This window comes from Tetrao urogallus (genome assembly GCF_951394365.1).
Source record: "Tetrao urogallus genome assembly, chromosome: 1".
Classification (NCBI taxonomy): Eukaryota; Metazoa; Chordata; class Aves; order Galliformes; family Phasianidae; genus Tetrao; species Tetrao urogallus.
In genome coordinates this window covers 106009109-106032523 of record NC_136813.1, presented here as the reverse complement: position 1 = coordinate 106032523, position 23415 = coordinate 106009109, and the positions used below count along the sequence as shown (strand labels likewise).

The 23415-nt window shown below is 37.8% G+C and overlaps 1 protein-coding gene across 1 annotated transcript in view; it reads left to right on the top strand.

Moving 5' to 3' along the window:
- ZNF654 (zinc finger protein 654) overlaps positions 1 to 23415 on the top strand; it is a gene marked incomplete at its 3' end in the record, with an annotated part of 38603 nt that overhangs the window by 4869 nt on the left and 10319 nt on the right. Inside the window, exons 2-6 of the mRNA XM_079549655.1 lie at positions 4680 to 4825; positions 12513 to 12594; positions 15160 to 15295; positions 19556 to 19758; positions 20527 to 20666. Coding sequence (XP_079405781.1) covers positions 4680 to 4825; positions 12513 to 12594; positions 15160 to 15295; positions 19556 to 19758; positions 20527 to 20666 — 707 coding nt within the window. The remainder of the gene's footprint in view (positions 1 to 4679; positions 4826 to 12512; positions 12595 to 15159; positions 15296 to 19555; positions 19759 to 20526; positions 20667 to 23415) is intronic.

Here is a 23415-nt window from a genome sequence, read left to right as displayed (position 1 = left end):
CCCGCCTGCAGAGAATGGTACCAAGGGTTTGGTAGTGACACTTTTTCCTTTGACACTTGATGGGAAACTTGATAAGCCACCGTGGTACCTGTAGGATACCTGGCTGCTTTCTGTCAACTTTTAGGGAGAATTCACGATAGTAGTTGATCAGCAGATTCTTTGTTTGCAGATTGTATTTATGGACTGAAGGAGTCAGTGGGTGCTCTGGTCTTGCTATTAACATGAGGTTTTATTCGCATACTCGGTTCTCTATTCATTTGTTCATCTATTCATCTATTCTGTTCTCTTTAACGTTTGTGTCTGCTTTATCTTGAGAGATCACATCCTCGCTGTACATATTTACCCCTTCTGTCAGCCTTTGGGAGAAGATTAGATTTCTGGGATTTTAGTGGTGTTCTCTTGCTTTTATTTCTTTGTATTTGCATACTATTCAAGGTCGTGGTTGTGTTTTTCTCTTTTCACTTCTCTGGAAATTTGTATGACTTCACTGCAAGCTTATTTATATTGGTAGTTTTTCAGCTTTTAACACCTTGTCTCAAAGTTTAGCTTTTGTATGAAAAATAAGCTTCTGAGTTTTGCATGGAAAAGTCTGTCAAGATCCTTGTAACTTTTAAATTGCACCTTTGTACACTTAAAAAGAAGAATGTTGGAAAGATACTTCTGTAGATTAGTGTGTCTGGTAGATTGTAGGCTGCTTGCTATTCAGGTCTTTTCAAATAATAAAAAGGGCAGAGCATTATATAAGTATCATCATCATCATAATAAAACACATCTGTTTTGGTTGCAGTTCTTCAGATGACCGAATTAAATATTTGTGCTTTATTTGAGAGTCATCTTAGGTTGTATTTTGCTAATGTCACTTGTAACCTGAACTTAGGTATTCCTGTGTTGAGTTTACATGTAGTCAGTCGTCCGTCCCACATATAATAAAACTATTTCTATAAATCAGTTGGTTTTCTCTCTAGGGAAGACTCACTGAAAGATATGAATAAATGTTACATCTTTCCAATAAAAACATTTCAACCATCAAGTAATATCTTTAACAGGTACGTTAACTGCAGTGCCAGTAGTCAAATTTACTTTGGTAGGATTAATAGTTTTTCACTGTAGCGCAAGTAGTAGACTCTGAATACATCTGGAAACTGGCTCGTTACATTTAGTTGACCAAAGAGTATATGGAGCTCTGCCTTAAGTCTTGTTCATACTCAAAGCAAACTCAGCCAGATACATGAAATTTCAGTAGCTGGGAGTGGGGGAAAGCATTTAGCTTTAAAGATAGAACTTTGGCAGAAACTTGTCTTACAGGATGTGTCATGCTGTTGCTTGGTGATGTTTTTTTCTTTTGCCACGAGTGTGGTTATGTTTGGTTATTCCTTATGTAATATTCATTTGAATTGCTCTAAAGCCATTGCTTACATCCATTTTTTAGATACTGCTTTGAAATGATTTTCTGTGATATTTTAAGTAGTGACTTATGTAGCCTTGAAATCTTAAAATCTTTTCTACTCTGAGTTATTGAATCTGGTTTTATAAGGATGCATTTATCCTGATGTTATGTGGGATATGTAACAACATACGGGCCATCAACTGAATAGAATAAAAAAGTTTTAATTGTTTCTTTCCTGATGTTCTGATAGAACACTAAATCTAATGTTACTTGTGCTTTAATAACACTCTTTTGGAACTGAACTCTCAATAGATGCCTTTTTTCAGATCACTTAAGTCTCTTTGGAGTAGTGAAGCCACACAGCACACACAGTATCCCTTCAGAGAAGAGATCCATAGCTCCACATCACAGTGGGAAAACTCTCTCCTCATACATGGTTCCTGCTTGCCAATCTGATTTGGTGCTCCCCCTCCACTTGTCACTTCTTTACAATTGCAAGTGCCCCAGTTTAATTCTTGATCCTTATGTGGAATTTATTCCACCCCTTAGCAGTTGCTGTCTTGCTTCGGAGCTTTTCTGGTCCTTCCTTCTGCACCACCTTTTGAGATGGGAATGGGCAGGTACACCAAAACAGCATGGAACGTTAAAGATGTTGTGATTCTGAGCAGTTAGCTCTCTGCTTTGATTTTTTTTTTTTTTTTTTTGGCTTGTTTACATTTTTCCCCAATGTATGGGCACTGTTGAGTCACAGCCTGAACTGCAGATTGATCATCTGGGGAAAGGTCTGGGTCAGCCCTAGGAGCACAGGTGAAAGCAATTCAGCTGTGTGACCAGAAGGTGTGGAACCTGGCTGCACCTCTCTTAGACCCCATTTAAGGGCTGGCTGCCAGAGGGAAGGGTCTCTTTCTGGAGATCTCTCCTTGGTGATGCTTTCCCCTGCAAACCTAGTATCTTCTGATACAGGTGAGCAATCTTCTCAACCTTTCTATCATGCTGATCCTTCTGTCATCATGTCTCTGTTGTAACATCTTTCCCATTGTACTGATCCAATTGCTACACCCAAGAACCACTGCTCCCTTGTCTAAGCTGAATTTCGTCTCTCCCTGTCATAAATTCTTTCTATGATTATTTACAGTTTGTCCTTTACCGTACTGGGGAAAAAGTATCAAATGTGGCTGTCTCACTGAGATTGAAATAATTTACAAACATATCAGTACTATGGCTGTCAGATTACAGTGCTGTAGAACACTCTGGTGGGAATTGAAACTTTTATTATTATTTTCTTTTACTTCATAGAGGCTAAAACCAGAACAGTCTGTTTTCTTGGTCTGCTTTGATTTTTATAAGGATTTGTTATTTCTCATGCAAGGGACCTGCTTAGAAGTATTTCAGAGAGATCACAATAGGTGATGTCAGTTCAGTTTTCTGAAGTGCTTATTATTCCTTGTAACAGGGAGAGTGTTTATCCACGAGTCAGTTAATTCTCTTCCAATTGACCTAGATATTTGCTGCATTAAACTGATTCTGAAGTAGGAATTATTAAAATGGTTTTGGTAGAAAGGCAGAATACCATTTCAAAAATATAAATCAATCTCCACTGTTGTTAGTGAAAATTAAAATAACAAGAAATAACGTTGTTCCCATTGTCAATAGCTACTTTGTTTGGGAGCAGGTATAACCAGACTGTTAGAAATGGGTTGCTGGCCTGTTCATATTGTAGAGCCTTAAATTAAATTAGGTGTGTAGCTTTGGTGCTAAAATCTCATGCTAATCATCTTGACTTTGAAATCTTTTATTTAGCTGAATGGGAGATGGGCAGGTCTGAGAGAGGGTCACAGACTTCAAGTCTAAAAGAAAACCTGCAGAATGTTACATCTGATTTTTTTTTTTTTGTTGTTTTAAACTGTGCTTTATTAGCCGGACTGGCTCTTGAGTTAAGCTGCCCAGGTGTGTAATGAGGGCTGGCACTTCACAGCTTTTTTGGAGTCTGTTGCTTGTTTCTTGTGTGTACTAAGGAGTGCTTCAGCCTTTTGTCTCTAATTGATAGCGCTGTGGTTCCCCACCAGTTTCTCACTTCCTGCAAATGTAGGAGATTGCAGTTAAGTTCCCTCAGCTAGAGAAGGTATGCTGTACCTTAACCTAAAGCTAGTCCACATCCTTCTGCTTCTACTGAAGCTGTGCTGTTGTGATGGGAAAAAGGAGAGACCGGTAGATGAGCAAAGGGAGCCTGGCTGTAATGCAGTGAGATGAGCAATGTGCCAAAGCGTGGAAGAAATATGCTTTTTCTGTCTGCTCAGTGTTGCATGTCTTATCTATTGCTTAAGGAGTAGAGAAGACCCAAAGCCCTCTAGCTCCTGCTTTCTATAGGGCAGCAGCACAATGTCTGGTCTTCAGGCTTTACCAATCTGTGTTTTAATGCTGTGTTGAACTAAATGCTATCTTTTATACAGAGACTGTATGAAAGCAGATTGGGTGGAATATAATGTGTTGATAATGCTGTAGAAATTTCAAGTGGTGTTGTCTTTGTTAAGCCACCTGATGTGGGAATAGGTAATGTCAGAAATACAGGGGATTCCTGCATTTAATAACACAAGTAAGGTCAATTGCGTGACCAGCAAATGCTTGGATACATGTCTTCCTTAAAGCACCTATTTTCATCATCTTTTTCCATTCTAAATAGTGTAGTTTCATAACCGTAGATGAGGGTATAGTTAGCTGCAAGCTCTGTCATGCACATAAAAAGGGCCAAATTTATTTATTTGGTTATGTAAGAGAGAGTATCTCTGCCCTTCTCTGCTAACGGGAAGGCTGGAAGTACACAGGGTGGTCGTTTTCCTCTTTGTTTGTTTAGAGTAGGCTGTCTGAATTGCTACAGATTCCGTAACTCGTATTCACTTACAAAATAAAAGCTTATGTTTCAATGCGCCTTCTATGTAGTACAGTGGTAACATAGTAGCAATACTGTAACTACTATGTTACTATATAAGATGGATGTTTTTCTTGGCCTTACTCTCTGTAAATGATCCGTTAAGTATTCTCAGTGTTATAATGTATATAATGAAGTTACTACTACTTTAGTTGATAACCGAAGGTGGTCAGGATTCTATTTTAGTGGATTGAGGTTTTTTTGTGGTTTTTTTTTTTTTTTTTTTTTTTTTTTTTTTTTTGTTATTAACCCTACTTCTGAGGAAGGAGGGGAGATGAAGCAGGTACAGTACAAACTATGTATAGCTTCATGATTAAAGAGGATGTTTTTGGTTTGTAATATGGCTTTCAATGTTTTTGTCATTAGGTTGTTGAAGACTATGCTGGAAGATGGCAGGTTCCTCTGCCTCAGCTTCAGGTGCTTCAGACAGCTCTCTGTTGTTTCACATCTGCCTGTGTATCATTCCCAGCTGAATGTGAGCACGTACAATACGTATTGAGTAGCCTAGCTTTGTAAGTACATCATATTTTTCTTACTATTTCCCTTACAATGTAGACTGTTAGTGCTGTACTTTGATAATAGCCAATGGGGTTTCAGAGATCCTCAGTGCTTTTAAGGTTGATGTAATAAGCTAAGTATTTAAGACAAATTTCTTATACTGTTTAAGAAAGTAATGAATTTTAAAATGGATTTTTATGTTCAAGTTCTGAAAATACCTATAGGAATGATTTGCTATGATTTTTGTCCTGTTATGTGTATGTTCAATTTGACAGAGAACTGCAGAGTGCTAGAATATCTTGCTGTGTGGTTTTCTGTGTGCAGTGCTGATTTTTCCCACGTGAAGACTGAAAGTGTGAGGGTAATGATAAGTAGAAAGAAAGAAAAAAAAATGGAATTCTTCAGATCTCAAAAACTGCTGTGCTGGACAGAAGATTAAAAAAAAAAAAAAAAAAACTACAACAAAAAAAGCCTTGATACTTTAAGTGACTTTCTTGTACTTAGCTGAGATTGTATATACTTGATTTTTCTTATCAGCAGATGGAGATAAAAATCTGAGAGTTAGCTCTGTCTGCTGGTTCAGTTTGCTTGGATCAGATTTATCTGTCCAGCTTTCTTGTTGAGCAACATTTTCAAATATAGCTCTGTGTTTCAGTTCAAAAATTTATTTGGGAACATCTCGCTCGTGCTTTGTCTAGTCTTCAGAGGCAAATGTTTTTGTAGCCTTTATCAGTTTACTTGGTGTGGTGGAACTGTCTACTGTTCTTGACCTATTAGTAAAGTAAAACTTAAAGCTTTATTCTTTGTGCTTGTCAGAATATTTGCTCTCTTCAAGTGTTGTGAAACTACTTGCGACTGAGTTTTTTTGGGGGAACTATTTGACGGTAGATTAGTTATGGAATAAAAATATTATGATTTCTAAAACTGGAATGCTCAGAAAATGACTTAGCAGGTGAATCAAAAGATGGTGACCTCTCTTTTTCATTAGTTTTTAGGAAAAACTCATTTCACAAAGATCAAATTGTGCTTCTAAATACTTTCAGATAGCAGAGTGAGTTTGGAGGGAATTGGGAATGAGAAACTCAGATACTTGTTGTATTTGGATGGTGGCTATTCCTGATAATCTGTCTTGATTTTTGGAGCTGGATTTACTTACGTTTCTTTCAACTTTAGAATAATGACCTTATGTGTGGTTTGTAAAGAGACAGAGAGAAGAGACAGAAAAAGCACCCTTGCTCTATGCTCTGCCACACTGCTTATCTTGCTGCATTACAGCCAGGCTCCCTTTGCTCATTTACTGGTCTCTTGTTTTTTATTCCATCGTATCAGCAGAGCTTCAATAGAAGCAGAGGAATGTGACTAACTTTAGGTTAGGTTTGGAGGACTCTTTTCAACCAAGTGTCCAACAGTCTTGCTACTGATATGATTGTAAGCTATTTCAATCAGCGAGACATCCACATTTGATTATGGTACTACCTTTTCCCCAGTATCATAAAGGACAAAATGTAAGTAACTGTATAAAGGATTTATGATAGGGAATGATGAAATTCATCTTAGACAAGGGTGCGGTGGTACTTGGGGAAAATGAAGAGAAGCAAAAAAAAAAAACAAAAAACAAACCAAAAACCACACAGCAAAACAATGAAAATGTTCAGTGTGGTGGGCTTCAAACTGACAGGTACAGCCATGGAGTGAGACTGTGTTATGCTGAATGTTTTAATGAAAATGTCACTTCAGTGTGCATCACAGTGCTCAACAATGCAAAGTGTTAGGAGGCTAGTAAGATGGAACAAAGCAGAGAACTAACTGCTCAGAATCACAGTACATCACAACATCTTTAATGTTCCATGCTGTTTTGGTGTACCTGCCCATTCCCATCTCAAAAGGTGGTGCAGAAGGAAGGACCAGAAAAGCTCCGAAGCAAGACAGCAACTGCTAAGGGGTGGAATAAATTCCACATAAGGATCAAGAATTAAACTGGGGCACTTGAAGTTGTAAAGAAGTGACAAGTGGAGGGGGTGCACCAAATCAGATTGGCAAGCAGGAACCATGTATGAGGAGAGAGTTTTCCCACTGTGATGTGGAGCTATGGATCTCTTCTCTGAAGGGATACTGTGTATGCTGTGTGGCTTCACTACTCCAAAGAGACTTAAGTGATCTGAAAAAAGGCATTTACTGAGAGTTACTAATTACATAAGTAGTAGTATCCATCTGCTGCTTATGTAAGTATCTAGAGAGGTGAATGTTGCAGCGTTTGTTCATTTCTTTCCTTGGTCAGGCATATATGAACTTCTGATAAGATTCTGGTCCTAACGCTAGCCTTGTTCCTTTTACAAATTGTGGAATTGCTTAAGATGGAGGGGACTTTAAAGATTGTCTAGTTCCAATCCCCCTGCCGTGAACATGCTTGCCAGCTACAAGATCAGACTGCCCAGTATTCCAACCAACCTGGTGTTAACTGCCTCCAGAGATGAAGCATCCACAAACTCTCTGACCAACATGTTCCAGTGCCTTACTACTGAGTAAAAAATTTCTTAGTAACATGTAATCTAAATACTATCGGACTGTATAAAAAGTTGATCCCCTTCCTGCTTGTAAGCTGCCTTCAAGTACTGGAAGGCCACAATGAGGTCTCCCTGGATCCTTGTCTGCTCCAAGCTAAACAAGCCCAACTCCCTTAACCTTTCTTCATAGGGGAGATGCTCCAAACCTTTGATCATCTTTGTGGCCTCCTCTGGACCTATTCCAGCAAGCCTACATCCTTCTTGTTCTGGAGCCCTAGGATGCGGTGCTCCAGGTTGGGCCTCAGTTGGGGCAGATAAGGGGTAAAAATCACCATTCTCTCCCTGCTGGCCACTCCTCTTTTGATGCAGCCCAGGATACTTATGGCCTTCTGGGCTGCAAGAGCGCACTTGCTCGTGCACTGCTGGCTCATTGTCCAGCTTTTTATTAATCAGGATCCCCAAGTCTTTCTCTACAAGGCTGCTGTCAATGAGTTCTTCTTTCAGTCTCTTATCTTATCTGGGATTGCTTTGACCAGTGTGGGACAGCTTGCACTTGAACTTGTTAAACCTCATTAGATTTTCATTTGCCCACTTTTTGAGCATGTCCAAATCCCTCTGGATGATATCCCTCCCTTCTGTTGTGTCAACTGCATGACTCAGCTTGGTGTCATCAGCAAGCTTGCTGACGTTACGCTTTATCAGTGAGAAAGACAGTGGGATTAAGTTATTGAAGAGTACTTTTCCCAAAACAAACCCCTGGGGGATTCTACTTGTCATCAGCTACCACCTGGACATAGAGCTGTTGACAACAACCCTCTGGCTAGGACTATCCAACCAATTGTCTATGCCTAAAATTCCAGCCTTCTAATCTATATCTCCAATTTTGAGATAAGGATGTGGTGCAGGACCATGTCAAAGGCTTGCACATGTCCAGGTAGATAACATCAGTTGCCCGTCTTTTGTCCACCAATGCTGTCACTCCATCATAGAAGGCCACCAGATTGGTCAGGCATAGTCTGCCCTTGATGAAGCTGTGCTGGCTGGCACATATCACCTCCACGTCTCAAATACGCTTTAACATCCTTTCCAGTAGGATCTGCTCTATGATCTTCCCAGGCACAGATGTAAGGCTTGCTGGCATGTAGTTCTCCAGATCTTCCTTTCTTGATATTTCCCTTTTTCCAGTCACCAGGGACTTTGCCTGGCAGTCACGATTTTTCAAATATGGTAGAGCTGCTTGACAACTACATCAGCTAGTTCCTTCAGAACCTTGGGATGAGTGTCATCTGGTCCTACAGACTTCTACACGTTTAGCCTCATGAGGTGATCTTGGTCTAAGAATGGAATAAGTCCAGGATGGATTTTGCTTCCCCAGTCCCTGCTTAGAAGTTCAGGGGCATGTGAGGCATAAGAAGCCTGACTGGCTGTGAAGGCTGAGGTAAGGAACTTATGTTTTTTTATTCTTCTCTGTGTTTGAGGAGGCTAGCTCCCCCTTTTTGTTTATCAGAAGGGTATATGCTCTCCTTTGCCTGTCCCTTCTGCACAATGTATCTGAAGAATCCCTCTTTGTTTGTCACATCCCTTGCCAAATTCAGTTCCATCTGCACCTTGGCTTTCCCCATTCCATCCCTGCTCCCACTTATACTTTTTTTTTTTTTTCCCTCTCAGTGTGACTAACAGGTCCTTGCTTAACCATGCTGGTTTCCTTCCTTGTCTGCCTGATTTCTTATTCTGGTGGATGGAGAACTCTTGTGCAATCAAAAAGGTATCCTTCAAGTGCTGCCAGGTCTGTTCTGTTCCTCTGTCCCTTAGGATGGTTTCTCAGGGTATCTCATCCAGCAGTTCCTTAAAGAGCCTGAAGTATGCTCTCCTGAAGTTTAGGATCCTGACTATACTCTTTGTCAGGCCCACATTCCTCAAGATCACAAACTCAACCAGGATGTGGTTGCTGCAGCCCAGGCTGCCTCCAGTCCTCCAGTCCTAACATCTTTTATGATCTCTTCTGCGTTGGTGAGCACCAGGCCCAGCAGCACTTCACCTTTTGTGGGTTTATCTAATACTTGGTCATTAACAATTTTCTGGTTCTTCAGGAGTCTCCTGGACTGCTTGCAGCTTACGGCATTGTTTTCCCAGCAGATATTTGAGTGGTTGAAATCCCTCACCAGGATGAGAGCCTGTGAGCGTAACACCTCTTGCAGCTGAGGCCTCATCGACAGGCTCCCCTCAGTTAAGCTGCTTTAGTAGATCCCAAGTATCAGATGCCCTTTATTGGTCCAGTCTCTAAGTTTAACCCCCAAGTTCTCAACCTGTTGATGACTTTTTCTCAGGGGCAGCTCTTCATAGTCTATCCACTTCTTAACATAGAGAGCAACTCCCCCACCTCTTCTACCTCACCTTTCCATTCTAAAAATCTCACAGCCCTCAATCATAGTATTCCTGTTATGAGTCATCCTGTTGTATTTTCATGATAGTAGCAATAAGATCATAGTTTTTCAATTGCAACATGGTTTCCCTTTCCTCTTGCTTTGGTGCAGAGGCACTTCAGCTGGGTTTTCGGACTTATTATCTTCTTAGAACAGCCCTGCCAAAAACCTCTGGGAAAAATCTGAGGTTTTCCCTTGCTGTTTCCTAAACCAACAGTGTTCTTCCCTGATTCTTCTCTGTTCCTCAGCAGTACATTCCCTTCCCCCCCCCCCCCCCCCCCACATCTAGTTTAAAGCCCTGGTGATGAACCCCACTAGCTTGCTGCCTAGTACATGCATTGTAAAATGCAGTGGGTTGAGGGCTCGGGCTAACACCTTGTCCCTCTAACTTAGCTATGGTAATCTGCACCTTGTTGTGGGCAAGCTTGCTATCAGTCCCTTTCCCCTTCAAACCTAGTTTAAAGCCCTTGTCAGTGAGTCCCGACAGCTCCTGGGACGGGGTTCTTTCCCCCCTGTGATCTAGATGAACACCACTAGCAGACATTGGGCTGGGTGCCAAGTAAATCAATCATTGAAAAAACAAAATTCCTACTGTGACACCAGCCTCTCAGCCATGTATTTATCTGGTGGGTTTTCCTAGTCCTCTCAGTAATCCTCCCTGCCACTGAAGGGATAGAGAAAAGCATCACCTGTACTCCCGATCAGCAGTTGGGTTGCTTTTATCCAACAGAGAGTTGTGCAGAGGATAAAGTTGGATGTGGCAGTGTCTGAAAATTGTGCCCATAGCTTAGGGAAACTTACGTGGCCCTACTGGTTGCCTTTGCTGCACCAACAGCAATCACCAGATCCCAAGCTAGTTCAGGGGCTAGCTTGTGAGAGGACAGCGTCTTCTCCCAAAAGCCACAGTCACTCACTGGGAATTGCTTGTTAACTACCCCACCACTCTACCATCCTCACCATGCTGCTGAAGTACCAGAGGCAGCAGAGAAAAGAAGACCTTGCCAGCATCTCCTTGTATTTAGGTAAGCAGTTAGTCTGCAATCCACGTGTAGAAGACTTGCAGCGATCCTCCCCAGACATGCTTGATTGAAGCTGGTCAGGAAGAATTTAGACTTGTTACTTTAGGTTCAGAGGAGGCCATGAAGATGATGCACCTCTCCTGTGAAGAGGAGGAGAATACAGATCTCCAAGCAGACATCATAGTGGCCTTCCAGGACCTATGGGAAAGACGGAGGGCCTCTTCATCAAGGAGTGTCTCCTTAGGAAAAGGGCTAATAGTTTTGAGGTAAAAGAGGGTAGGTTTAGATCAAGTATTAGATGAAATTCTTTTCTGTGAGCTTGGTGAGCTCAGAGAACCAAGGAGCTCAAGAGCACCAGAGGAGCTGTGGTGCCTCATCCCTGAAGGCATTCAGGTCCAGGTTGGATGTGGCCCTGGGCAGACTGAGCTGATGGCGGGCAGCCCTGCCTATGGGGTGGAGGTTGGAACTAAATTATCTTTGAGGTCCCTTTCGATTCAAGCCATTATATGATTCTATGACTGTGATGCAGATGTGTTGATACGGAATAAAACTGTAGATTGCACTTTTTTATTATTAGTTTCCTATGGTGGTTTTTTTAATCAAGTCTAATTCTCTTTAAAATAGTTAAAATAATTAAAACAAATTAAATCTGATGCCTATGTCATTTGCTGTAAGTAGTTTTGTCATAACCAAATATTATTTAAGTTCCAGTTGGTCTACTGTCCTGATCATGACATGACTCAAGTTTGACCTTTCCTAAGAGTCAGTATGCAGCAAAAATGTTATCAATGTGAAATGAGATACTGTGTTTCTAAATAAAGTACTTATTTGGGTATTGATTTTTTTTTTTTTTTTTTTTTTTTTTTTTTGTCCCATTCCATATCTCAGCTGAGATTCAAAGGCTTTGGAGATATGTCCCATCTCTGCACTTAATGAATTTGTTTTTCACTTTTTCTAGGTCTGTTTTTGACATCTTTTTTCCTAGCCAGTGATAGACTTTGCTGCAGTATAATCTAAAGGCTGCCTAATTTTGTGACACTTTTCCATTATTCTCATAAAAGTTCCCTTTGGAGTCTTTTGAAATTTTTAGAAAGCTCTTTTTGTGTTAATATCAAGATTCTTTGATCCACAGCATTTCTGAATATGAAGGGAAACTTTGCTTTAAATCTGTTCTTTAACTTCTTTTGGATCTGCCATATTAAAAATGAAAAGTGTTGAGGGTACACTTTCAAATGTATTGAAGTAGTAATAGTCACCAAAATTTAGGAATAATTGCAGTGAATTTAATAGTCATGCAAAATAGTTCCTTGTCCAACAGTTTGTGAATATCTTCCTCTTTGTTTAAAGAGATATTGCAACCAAAGACTGAATGCAGTAGTGAAGAAAAACTTCAACTTTTTAAGTGTTTTTCTGTTCTACTGTTGATTTGTGTTTGTGAAATAGCTTATCTTAAGCTGTTGATGTATTATATTTGTGACCTGATGCTTGATGCAGAATGTGTTTGGGATGTGGAATCTTAACAGCTAAAATCCAGTGCAGGGTATCAGACATTGTGGAGTTATTGAAACATAGATAGTGTCTAGAAAGTGTAGGTATTAGCCAAACATTTTTACAGTGACTCTTTAGTGCTGACAAGAACCCTAAACTTAGGAAAATTCTGTTTTGTTGTAGTGCTATGGAAAATAGTAAACTTACACTAGGTTCTTGAATGAACATTTTTAGTTTGCTTGACTTGTCGCTACTTCTGTTTTTTAGGAGTTTTTTTGAATTGCTGCTGTTCTTTGGAAAAGATGAGTTCTATGAAGATCCTTTGAAAGATATTTTAGGTTCAATCCAGGTAGTGTTGCCTACTTTACATAAACTTTTAATACCATTTTAGTACCTGTTAAGACAGTTTTTTGGTTTGGTGGGTTTTTTATGAATATATGACCTGAAGGAAAAATGCCATAGTTTGAAGAGGGGGGGGAAGACTTTTGAAAGCAAATTAATTAAAAAGATATTTGAAGGAAAAGTCACTTATTCTTAATTTGTTATCATATTGCTATTTGAACCTTTCTGGACTAGGTAGAATGTCTTTCTTTTTAATGCCTGTCTTTTGTTTGAAGACACGTTCTATGCTTTTCTTGCGTTGAAGGGAACTTGTTTGTGTCAAAGTACACCTTAATGTCATCCAGTGTTTCATGCCAGTCCGTGACATGAAACCTCAAGGTTCCCTCAGCAGTTTTAAACAGCAAGTTTGAAATTGAAGCTGTATTTCAGTGAACTTCTCAGGTTAGAGTGTGTGGCACTGTATAAAATGGTTATATTCTCAACTATGCTGGGGCAATTTTTTTGTATGGCTACTTACAGCTGTTTAAGAGAAATGTTCCTGGATTTAAAATTTACTCCTCCCAATTTCCACCTCCCCTCTCCTCCCCCACTTTTTTTTTTTTTTTTCCTGCCCAATAAGGTGTTTTTCTCTGGGCCCTGTATGGGCTTTGAGAGTTGACTTCAGTGCATGGGAAAGAAAGCACTTGTGCTAATCATGAGAAAATAAATTTAATGATGTGGATTGAAAGGGTGGAAGACAGGGTTGCTTCTTTTGTTAACACTGATCAGGAAATTGTAGTTTGAGAAATAACTATCCTCTTGTAAATTTTATGCTAATACCTCTTTTCATTGCTGCTACAAATTAATGCCAGCTCTACTTAGCTAAGTTATCAAAACAGCAGCAATTATAAATTATCCTTGATTAGAATTAGAGGAAGAATGGGGTCAAGAAGTGACTTAGCAGCCCCATGAGTGGACAGAGCTTCTTGCATGAGAGTAATAATGCATTTTGGTAGTGCAGTCATAAGGGGTTTTCAAAAACAGTCTATGAACAAGAAAGAATTTAGCAGTGTGATATATATAAATTTATTTGTTGGACGTTTTCCTGATTTAATTTGAATTTTAAGCAATGAATGTATTTAAATAGATCTTTAAGAATTTTTGAATGTTGTACATAGGTTGCTCTGAAAGTAATGCCTCCTGTTTATTTCTGTGGAAATTGTAACAGCTGCAGAGAGCACAATAGCACTAGTTGACAGAGCAAATTCACAGCTACAAAATGCTATCTTCTAAATTTGGCACCACCTTAGCTATGCGTTTTTGTCACGGATGAACAGGAGCCTGCATGCTGCACTTCTGTTTTAAATTAAAAAAAATCTGTGTGATCATCTGGGATGTGACTTGACGTTGCTATCACCACTGCTGAAATGCACCATCCATCACTTCACCGTGATGACATCCACTGTTCCGTCTCCATGAATGTTCAAGAAGTGTCAATGAATGCTAGTGGGTGCCATTTTTTTCCTGCATGGAGGAATTCAGTGACACACCTTTGCTTCATCCACTGTGCAGTTTGTTGGACTGGTCCTCTGCTGCCATCTGTCGCACAGCAACAAAGTGTAAAGGAATATTGTTGGGAGGGTTCAACCTCCATTGCCATACCACCAATGATCCACCACTGACGTTGTAGGCCAACGTAATAAAGAAGGAGACATTACTTTTGGAGCAGCCTTTGTATAATCAAACGAGTCATGAAAGCCACTGTTTTGATTACTTAACCCTTCTTATGCAGTCATACATATTCATCTGAATATTAAAAAAAGCAGTGAAGAACTGAAACTAAAAGAATTTACAGGAAAAAGAATGTGGAGAAGATAATTGTATAGTTTATAGAAGCTATTCTTCAGTTGCATAATTATAGTCATCTTAGCTCTTTGACAAAAAAAGACACCTTTTTGCTTTGATTTCAAAATTACATACTTTTTTCGTGTTATTGTTAATGAACAGTACAATTCTAATTATGTTGACACTTTCACCAGTAAGTAACAATAGGAGGAAATCTTGTTATATATGAAAATCAAGGATTGTTAAACCAGACCATGTTATTTTTGGCAAGCATGATTTTTTTTTTTTTTTAACACAGAAATCTGGATAAAAATGGGTGCTTGAGGACTGATGTTTCATATATCTTAATTCAATTTTTCTCTTAAAGCCTTAGAGTTTATGCTCCGTCCCTGTGTCACAGGTGCAGTGTCAGTGTGTCTAAATCTGTGCAGACTAGCATCAGGTGAAGATTTTTCCCACAGCATGCTGATATCTCTTAATTCAACAAAAGCAGTTTTCATTTTTAAACAAATGGGAGACTCTTGCTTAGTGACATCAGAAAATATTCTGGCTTCCACAGTCTTACAGAATGTAAGTTGTTGCTTTTGGTCTTTGTGTAGACCTCATCAATATAAGACTTTGTAGACTTTGTCCGAGGAAGTATTGGAACGTGGTTGGGTTTTCTAGCTTTGTATCTTTTTAGGTGGCCTAACTGTATTTTTAGACAATGCTTTTCATTTTTACAACTGTGTTTTCTTTTTACTTGTAGGAATGTCAGAACCTTCTAAATAAATACAGAAATATAAACCTGGAATTAGTGACTCGAATAATTCGAGATGGTGGACCTTGGGAGGACCCGATATTACAAGCCATTCTTAAAGCAAAGCCTGTATCACAGGAGTTAGGTACTCAATTTACCACATATTTTTTAGCACAAAGAAAAAATTGTTAAGTTATGCCTGTTTGGTATTAGGTTAGATGTTGCCTGCTGGTATTGCGCACAATTTTTTTTCGGTAGTAAAATCTATCAGTCTTTTTATTTTTTGAAAGGAAACTAAATTTCTGTGGTAATAGTTTCAGTCTAGTTTAATAGTGTAGAGATCAAATTCATCAGATACAGGAGATTAGTGAGCAGTCACTTATAAAATGTATTTACAAAGTCCAGTTGTGTTCTAACCTTGAAAGCGCGTTAAGACAAACTTGACTTCATTTAGGTTTCTGAAGCGTCATGATCAGGGGAGGTCCTGATGTGTAAGTTTGTTTCATGGTACCCTAACTCATTTAATTTTTCTTTCAAGTTGTAAATACTTGGAGGTTTTATTGGCTCTATTAAGAGTGGAACTTGTGACTACATCTTGTAGCTGTTTTCTGTTTGTGGTAGCATATGCAACAGCGTTGGGTTTAGAAAAAAGAATTGTTGTGGTTTTTTTGTAGCCATAAAGGTAAAAATGGCATATATTCTGTCTACAGTGAAAGTCTTTACTAGCCTCTTAGATAATGTTTTTGCTAACAGGAGGAGCTCTTGAAAGTTGTTTTCATTTGATAGCGATGGAAGATGCAGTTCTTCTCTTGTTACTGTGGTGCAATGAATGATTCAGATGAATTGCCTTGTTTATAAAAAACATGTATGTTCCATAGAGGTAAGAAGAGAACTGTAAAGTCAAGACAGTTTGAGCTGTTGTCTTAACTACAAAAAAATGGTTTGATGCCAAATTAATCTGACAAACTTGATTGTTGTTCTCTCTCTTGTAAAATAAGCACTTATTTTATTCTGTGTCTCATGACTGATTAGAAGCTTTGGTGGTTAAAATCTGAAGGTAGGTGTCAAATGGAAGAAAAGTTTGTAATCCTAAAAGATTAACATACATACATAGAACATCTCAGGGAAGAATGAAAGCATGTAAGACTTGATAGCAATTTGAAATATTTTGTTCAATATTCAAATATTCTAGCAAAGAATTATTTTAATCCTTTTTCTTACCGATTTCCTCGATCAGTATGGCACCTATGTATGATGAGTAACAGTTCAAGGATTTTTCCTTAGCTTTGCCTGGCAGAATAAGAATGAGACTGCCTATCATCATTAGATGATCATTTTATTTCCTTTTGTTGCAGGCTACATCTCCTTACCCTCTGCTGAGGTATTCTTTCTCCTTGTATCTTCTGATATCTCCTTCTCATCTGTTATCACAAACACTTTATTTTAGATATTATCTTTGAAAAGCTTCTTTTTTTTTTGGTCTCACTTTCTCTAAAATCTGATTCTCGTGAATACTTACACAAAGCAAGTACTCTCTGCTGCTTTGTAGGCTGGCAGTATTTGATGTATATTTTCATATTTGGCCATATAATTCCCTCGAGGATCACTGTTTTAAATGAAGAAAGCTGCCAGGAGATGAAAAGGTTGAATCATCAACCATCACTTGTGAAAGTCAGATGGATGAATAAACACGTACTGTGTAAACTACATAATCTTGTCCTGGCCTCGTTAGTTGCACACACAAGGTTAGGTCGAGACAGACCTTTCCATGCCTGCCCTTACATGCACTGTAGTGTACTTGGAGGTGTTGAAGGTGTTGTACTACATACTGAAATGGCTGCAAAGGAAAGCAATCTTTTGATTTAAATAAAAATAGCAGGGTTTGATTTGAGTTGTAATTTTCTTGAACCTTGGGAGCAATAAACTTCTGATGGATGAGAGAATAAGAGAACCTAATGTGAACTTCTGAAAGAGAATACTGTAGACAGAGGAACGTTCAGATGAAAGCAGTTAATTATTTTCTAAGCTGACGGCTGGCATCTGTTGCTCTAAAGCAAAGTGCTGCACATGCTGCCTGGACAAGAATAGATGATATTGTCTTCAAGCTGTTTTTAATGTACTGCAGGCATGCCTAAATGCTAATATAGTTAACAGTTGTTTTCTGCTTTGCAGAGTTAGAGGCATTGTAAATGTCCTCTTGGAGAAGGAGGGCATTCCATAACAGGGAGGGAGCAGAGCCCTGTCAGTTGTTTAGTGGAGCTCAGTCTGTTTAAAAGCAGTGTTAGTGTACAGGAGACCTTATTCACTGGGAATTCATGTCAGAAGTGGAATTCTCACTTACAAAGTGGAGGAGCATACTGAGCTAAGGATTTATCTCATAGAAAGTGAGAGTGATGTAATAAGCAGTGTTGTAGTCTGCTGTCTTATTTGAAGGAAAAGGATGTTAGAGCCAGTTATGCGTGCAACATTTTCTTAAAATTACCAGATAATATGACCTAAACATTTCTGGATTAAGATATTTTGATGTGAATATTCAATAATCTGTGGGATAATGTTTGTATATGAAACTGATAATTGGATTTGTTTATCTGAAGTATATGAAGTCCAAAAAAAAGATGCATTTACATGGCCTTAAGGATTATTCTGTTCCCTGCAGAACAGGGATGATCACTGTTCTCTGCAGTTATATAACCACTGTTAGACAGTGGCTTTTCTTTCCACCTTCATCTTTATAATGTTTGTACCCCAAAGTGCTAATGGGTAGTGGGAATAAGGTCTATTATGGTAGAGCTTAGAGAATATCTATTAAGAAATCTGATCTAAAACCTTGCATCATGTCGGATTGCGTACCTTAAATGTTCACTTGCATGTAGTGGCATTAACTTTCATAAAATGCAAATGGCAGAGAAATCCTGCTTCTGAGCATAAAAGTGTGTTTTTCAAACCAAGGATCCTTTAAAAAATAATTCAGTGTAAATGAAAGCTTGTTGCACAGGTAATATTTTATTTTGGGAAATATCTTCTCTTGGCAGTTCAGATAGTGGTTTTCAGTAATCATTTATATATTTTTTTTAAAATCTCTTGTCCCTTTGTCCATTTAGTTTGCTTATAACTTTCCTGATGCAGGTTCTTTTTAAGGTATAAACTTCCCATGTGTACTTTTAGCCTTAAGTTACTTTTTTTTATATATAGTTATGAAATACTGTGGTAGTACAGGCTATGTGCTAAAAATTGACTTTTCTGACTCTTTCTCTTTGATAAGTGGGCTACTGAGAATGCAAGATTAGGCCATAATTTCCAAGATATTTAGAATAGCACACAGTTGACATCTCAGAGTGCCTTTGCTTGGGAAGATGCAAACAATTCTCAGAATAAAAACATAACTTCTGTATGCTTGAGTGGCATTTTAACTTTTAATGCTAGAATCTGTATGATCTTTTAAAATAGGAAACTAAAAGCTATTGTCTTATTAGACAATAAGGAAGACCTTTTTCTCTCAGAGAGTGGTCAGGCACTGGAATGGCTGCCCAGGGAGGTGGTGGAGTCGCCGTCCCTGGCAGTGTTCAAGAGGCGTCTGGATGATGTGCTGCGTGATGTGGTTTAGTGCTTGTGGTGGCAACGGTGATGAGGAGACGGTTGGACTAGATGATCTTGTAGATCATTTCCAACCTTGTGATTCTATGATTGTATTTCTTTATTTTCCAGTTTAATTAAATGTTTGTTTCAGTTGACTCTGTCGATATTCTAGCTTCAGTGTAAGCTTCTAAGTATGAAGAAGCAATTTCTAGAGATCAAGGCTGTTTAAAAGTATCAGCATTTAGGTGTTAATTAAAACATAATACATGTATTTCAAATTTAATTTTTTTAAAAAGCAGGATATTTAGAGAAAGGAAGGGTTTATATTCTACTTCTCTAAGCGAAACCAAAGGTTTAAAGCGTGTGAATTGTAGATAATTTTTTCCATACTCTAAGCTCCTACATTTTAATGGGTAATGAGTATCCCAAGTTGTCTTAAATACTTATAGTTAATGTTGAAAGTGATGTAGATCCTATATTTCAGACAAGAAGCCAATTCCAGTGCTGAGAAAGGAAAGATTTTTTTTCTTGAAAATGTTTGTATCTGCTGCTGAATTGTATGTGTTCTACTAATCAGTGTTAGCAATTTCAGATGATCTGTTATAGTCAAAACAAATACAATTGTAATAAAAATAATGATTTCTGCTTCCAAGTAAAAGGATAGATTCTTTATGATGGCATTTACTTAAATATTTGATATCATCTTTAACAGAGTTTTTTCTTTATATTATTTATTGACATTGCACTGTTCAAAAGAGAAATGAATTTAAGTATGTTTGGTGTTTGGACTTTATGTTCTAATGACCTTTAATCTTTCTTTTCTGTACAGTTAACAAATATTTAAGCTCTGAAAATCCACTGTTCTTTGAACTGCGTGCCAGATACCTTATTGCCTGTGAACGCATCCCTGAGGCAATGGCTCTTATCAAATCTTGCATAAATCATCCAGATATCAGTAAAGATCTGTATTTCCATCAAGCTCTTTTCACCTGTCTTTATATGTCACCATTAGAAGATCAGCTATTCCAGGAGGTATTGTTTGTCAGTATTTTTTTTTTAATGAAGTGATAGTTGTTATGCACGGTGTCATAAGGAGCACATGGAACTCTTTATTTTTGTAGAAAGAAATGTCATAAAATCAGCAATTACACTGGTGTTGCTTAACTTAGAGCTGGTTTAAACTTTGAGAAGATAAATAGAAGTGCCTAGAAATCCTGTTGACCTAAATACTTTTTTTTAGTCAAGTTTACTTACATATATATATTCCCTGTTTATCTTAAGTCACTAACATTATTTAACTTTAGTGTGTAAACTGTTGTTTTATGGTTGACTATTATTCCATCAAAACCACTTCAGCACACTTGGTATCGATCTGATGTTTTGTGCACTGTACAGCTTTGTTAGCCTTAAAGTTTCTTTTATGTTGCCCTACTATGTAAAATGACACCCTCCAGTTAAATGTGGTTGTACTCATATCACTGAGAGCATTTTCTAGAAAACAATGTTTATCTTAACTTTTTTTTTTTAAGGGAAAAAAACCAACCTACCGTCATGCAAAAAAAGTTTTTGTGTAGTTTTTAATTTCTCTGATCAATTCTGACTTGCATTACTCAAAGAAATATGAAACAGCTTTAAATTTCTCCAAAGTCTCTATTCACAAGCTTAAAGAAAAGCTATTAACAAATAATAATAATAATAGTTACTGCAGCTTTTAGTGGCTTCTTTAATATAGCGAGGTCTGATAGGTTTTTGTTTTGCATTAGCAAATTTATCTAAATTGATTTTATTTTAATTATATAGCACTTGTTGAGGACTGATTGCAAGAGTGGAATTGAGATCATCTGCAACACCGAAAAAGAAGGGAAGACTACCTTAGCCTTACAACTATGTGAATCGTTCCTAGTCCCACAGCTCCAAAATGGGGACATGTATTGTATATGGTAAATACTTTATTTCTGGTGAAGCAGCTCAGCAGATAAGTGCTTATTGCTGAAATGAAATTCGTCTGACTTTGATGTATAGCTCAAGTTTAAAATACCAGATAAAAACATTCTAACTTGGCCTGTGGATATTTCTTGTACTTCTGTTATTCCAGTTACCTTTTCATTGAGTCCTGTACAATGGTATTCTACCTAGTATGTTAACACTTCACTGCTTCAAAAGAACAGAAAGATGAGCCGTCAGATTCTTTTGGCTGCAAATACATAAATACAATGTTTATTATTGGCAAAGTGCAATAGTATTCAGCCTAATGGCAATGCAGATATTTTCCTGTCCAGCTAGTTAGATGCCAGTTAATGCTTACAGTAACCAAACTGTAGTATGTCACGGTTGTATCTAAAAAGAGAATATATGATTCTGAAAATGTGCTATGGATTATGTAAACTTTTACCTCAAAAAAGAAGCCATAATGTAATATAATTCCCTGAAAAAAGGCTTAAGAAAGAATGGCTTTGTATTCACTGCTACAGCTTGATAGTTGAATCCTTTTGTTGCTATTAAGAGTTTTCTACAGAAGGGTCAAAACAAATTTTATCATTCCCAGAACTGAAAGATGTCTGGGGCAGGTAATCCCTACGCTTAGTTTGAACTATTTCTTTACCTGAAGTAATGTCTGTGTGACTTAATAAAGTGTGCTTAATTTTTCTGATTATGTACTTGGAACAAAAAGGCTTAATCTGCAGATTTCAATCAAAGAAGGTGATTGATTTGCATACAAATTTTAATATGGAATCTATAAAGAATTTCCATGCTTCAGACGTAGGGGAACTGAGAAGTAAAATATGTCTTTTCTTTTTTTAGCGGAAGTAATGAAGATCAGGCATGATTGAGCAAGTGTCTCTTCATCAATTTTACTTTAGCTACTGGATAAGTAGTTGATAACATTGAATCAAAACCTTCAGAAATCTGTTGGTACAAATTCATAATATACTGGCAATACCTAGTTATTCTGGCATTTTTTGTCCTGTTCAGTAAAAGCTGGCAGTGACTAGCGCTGTAGGACAGGTGAATTTAAATAAAAATAAGCATTTAGCTTGTCTGAACCCAGCGCTGAAATCTCAAATGTAATTCAGTATTGCTGATTGCTGCCCAAATGCTACATCTTCTGAATTCTTTCTTATTAGGAAATTTTTGAACATAACTTATCAGTTACATGGTTAATGCTTTCAGTTTCAGGAATTCACTCTTTTAAGAAATGCACTGTAAATATTGACATTAAACTTGATTTTTATGCCTTCTGCTGTCAGAAGAAACACATTAGCTGATTTTCAGATTTTACAGCATCAGTTTCAGAAATTCAAAACAAAATATTGGTCCTTACTTTGGGTAAAGTGGATATCAATAATGAAATTCCTAACAAGAATAGGCTACAGTACTGTTAAAAATGTTTATCAAGAAATCAATCCTAGCTTCTTCTAGTGTTTTAATCTTCTTTTCAGAATATAAAACATAGTGATCTTACAGCGAGTTTAGAGCAGTTGTATCTATTCAGGCAGAATAACTGTTACAGATGTTGAGTCATAATGATTGCATACCAAATAAGAGAAATCTGCGTAGTGCTTAATGTAAACTGGGACAAAGCTTGTGAAGCAGTTAAGCATGACTGAACTGTCGTTCAAGTTTTGGAAAAAGTTGGAATCAGGTTATCCCGCATTGTGTGTTTTCCCCAGAGAAAGATATTCATGTCTTCAAGCACAGCGCAAGTCATTTTACCTCGTTTGGAATTGAAGGCCTTGCAGATCTAACAGCAATCACTGCTGGCAAAGATAAGATACCAAAATAGATTAGAAAGCTGAAAATAGCAGGTATATGCTGTTGCTTCTTGTGAAGTACTCTGTATGATCTCTGAGCTGAAACCATTAGCTCTCGTATTATCTCAGACAAAGGTGGACTTTAAACAGCTCTGTATACTGTTGTCTATATTGAGATTATCTGAATTATTATTGTTTTCCTGAGGTGAAAGCCTACATGTAAGCTGCTCAGAAAAAAACAAACAGAACTGGGTAGGTCTTGCTTAGAATTATTTGTATACATGTATACGATTTGTTGATCAGAGATCAGTCTGTAATGACATGATCGGCTTTCTTGTATCAAAAAGTGATCTGTCTTCAGGAAGACAGAATTTTGTTTGGATAGCATTAGCAAAATGGCCTGCATTCTCTGCCAAGCAGTCTTTAAATGTTGTTCTGGCTGTTCACAAATAATTCATGTTCATTAAGTCAAGAAACTCTTTTCCACATATTCATTAAGTCTTTGGCCCTTAAGCAGTTTTAGTGATTTGGGTAACTGTTCAGCATGTACATTTTGGTAAAATATGCAATCTATACTCAAGGAAAGACAGACTTTCCACTTATCAACAGTAGAAAATGTTTTAGATTAGCTGAAGTAGGGCAGGCTCAACCTTCCTCTTACGTCTCTGTGGGAGCACTCAGTGCTTTTGTTACAACATGGTGGATTGACTGCCTGGAATGCCCAATTGCTATCTTAACTTAAAACAATTGAAGTTGCCGTAGGCATATCAATAACAGTTCAGGCATGGGCAATAGAACAAACTAGCTTATTTTACCTAGAAGTTTTGAGAATATCATGAAGTGCTTATGCTATATTATGTATGTAGTACACAAGCAAATAAAAAAAAAATCCTATCCTTGCCTACTTTGTAACATTGTTTGTGTTGTGGTCAGTGCC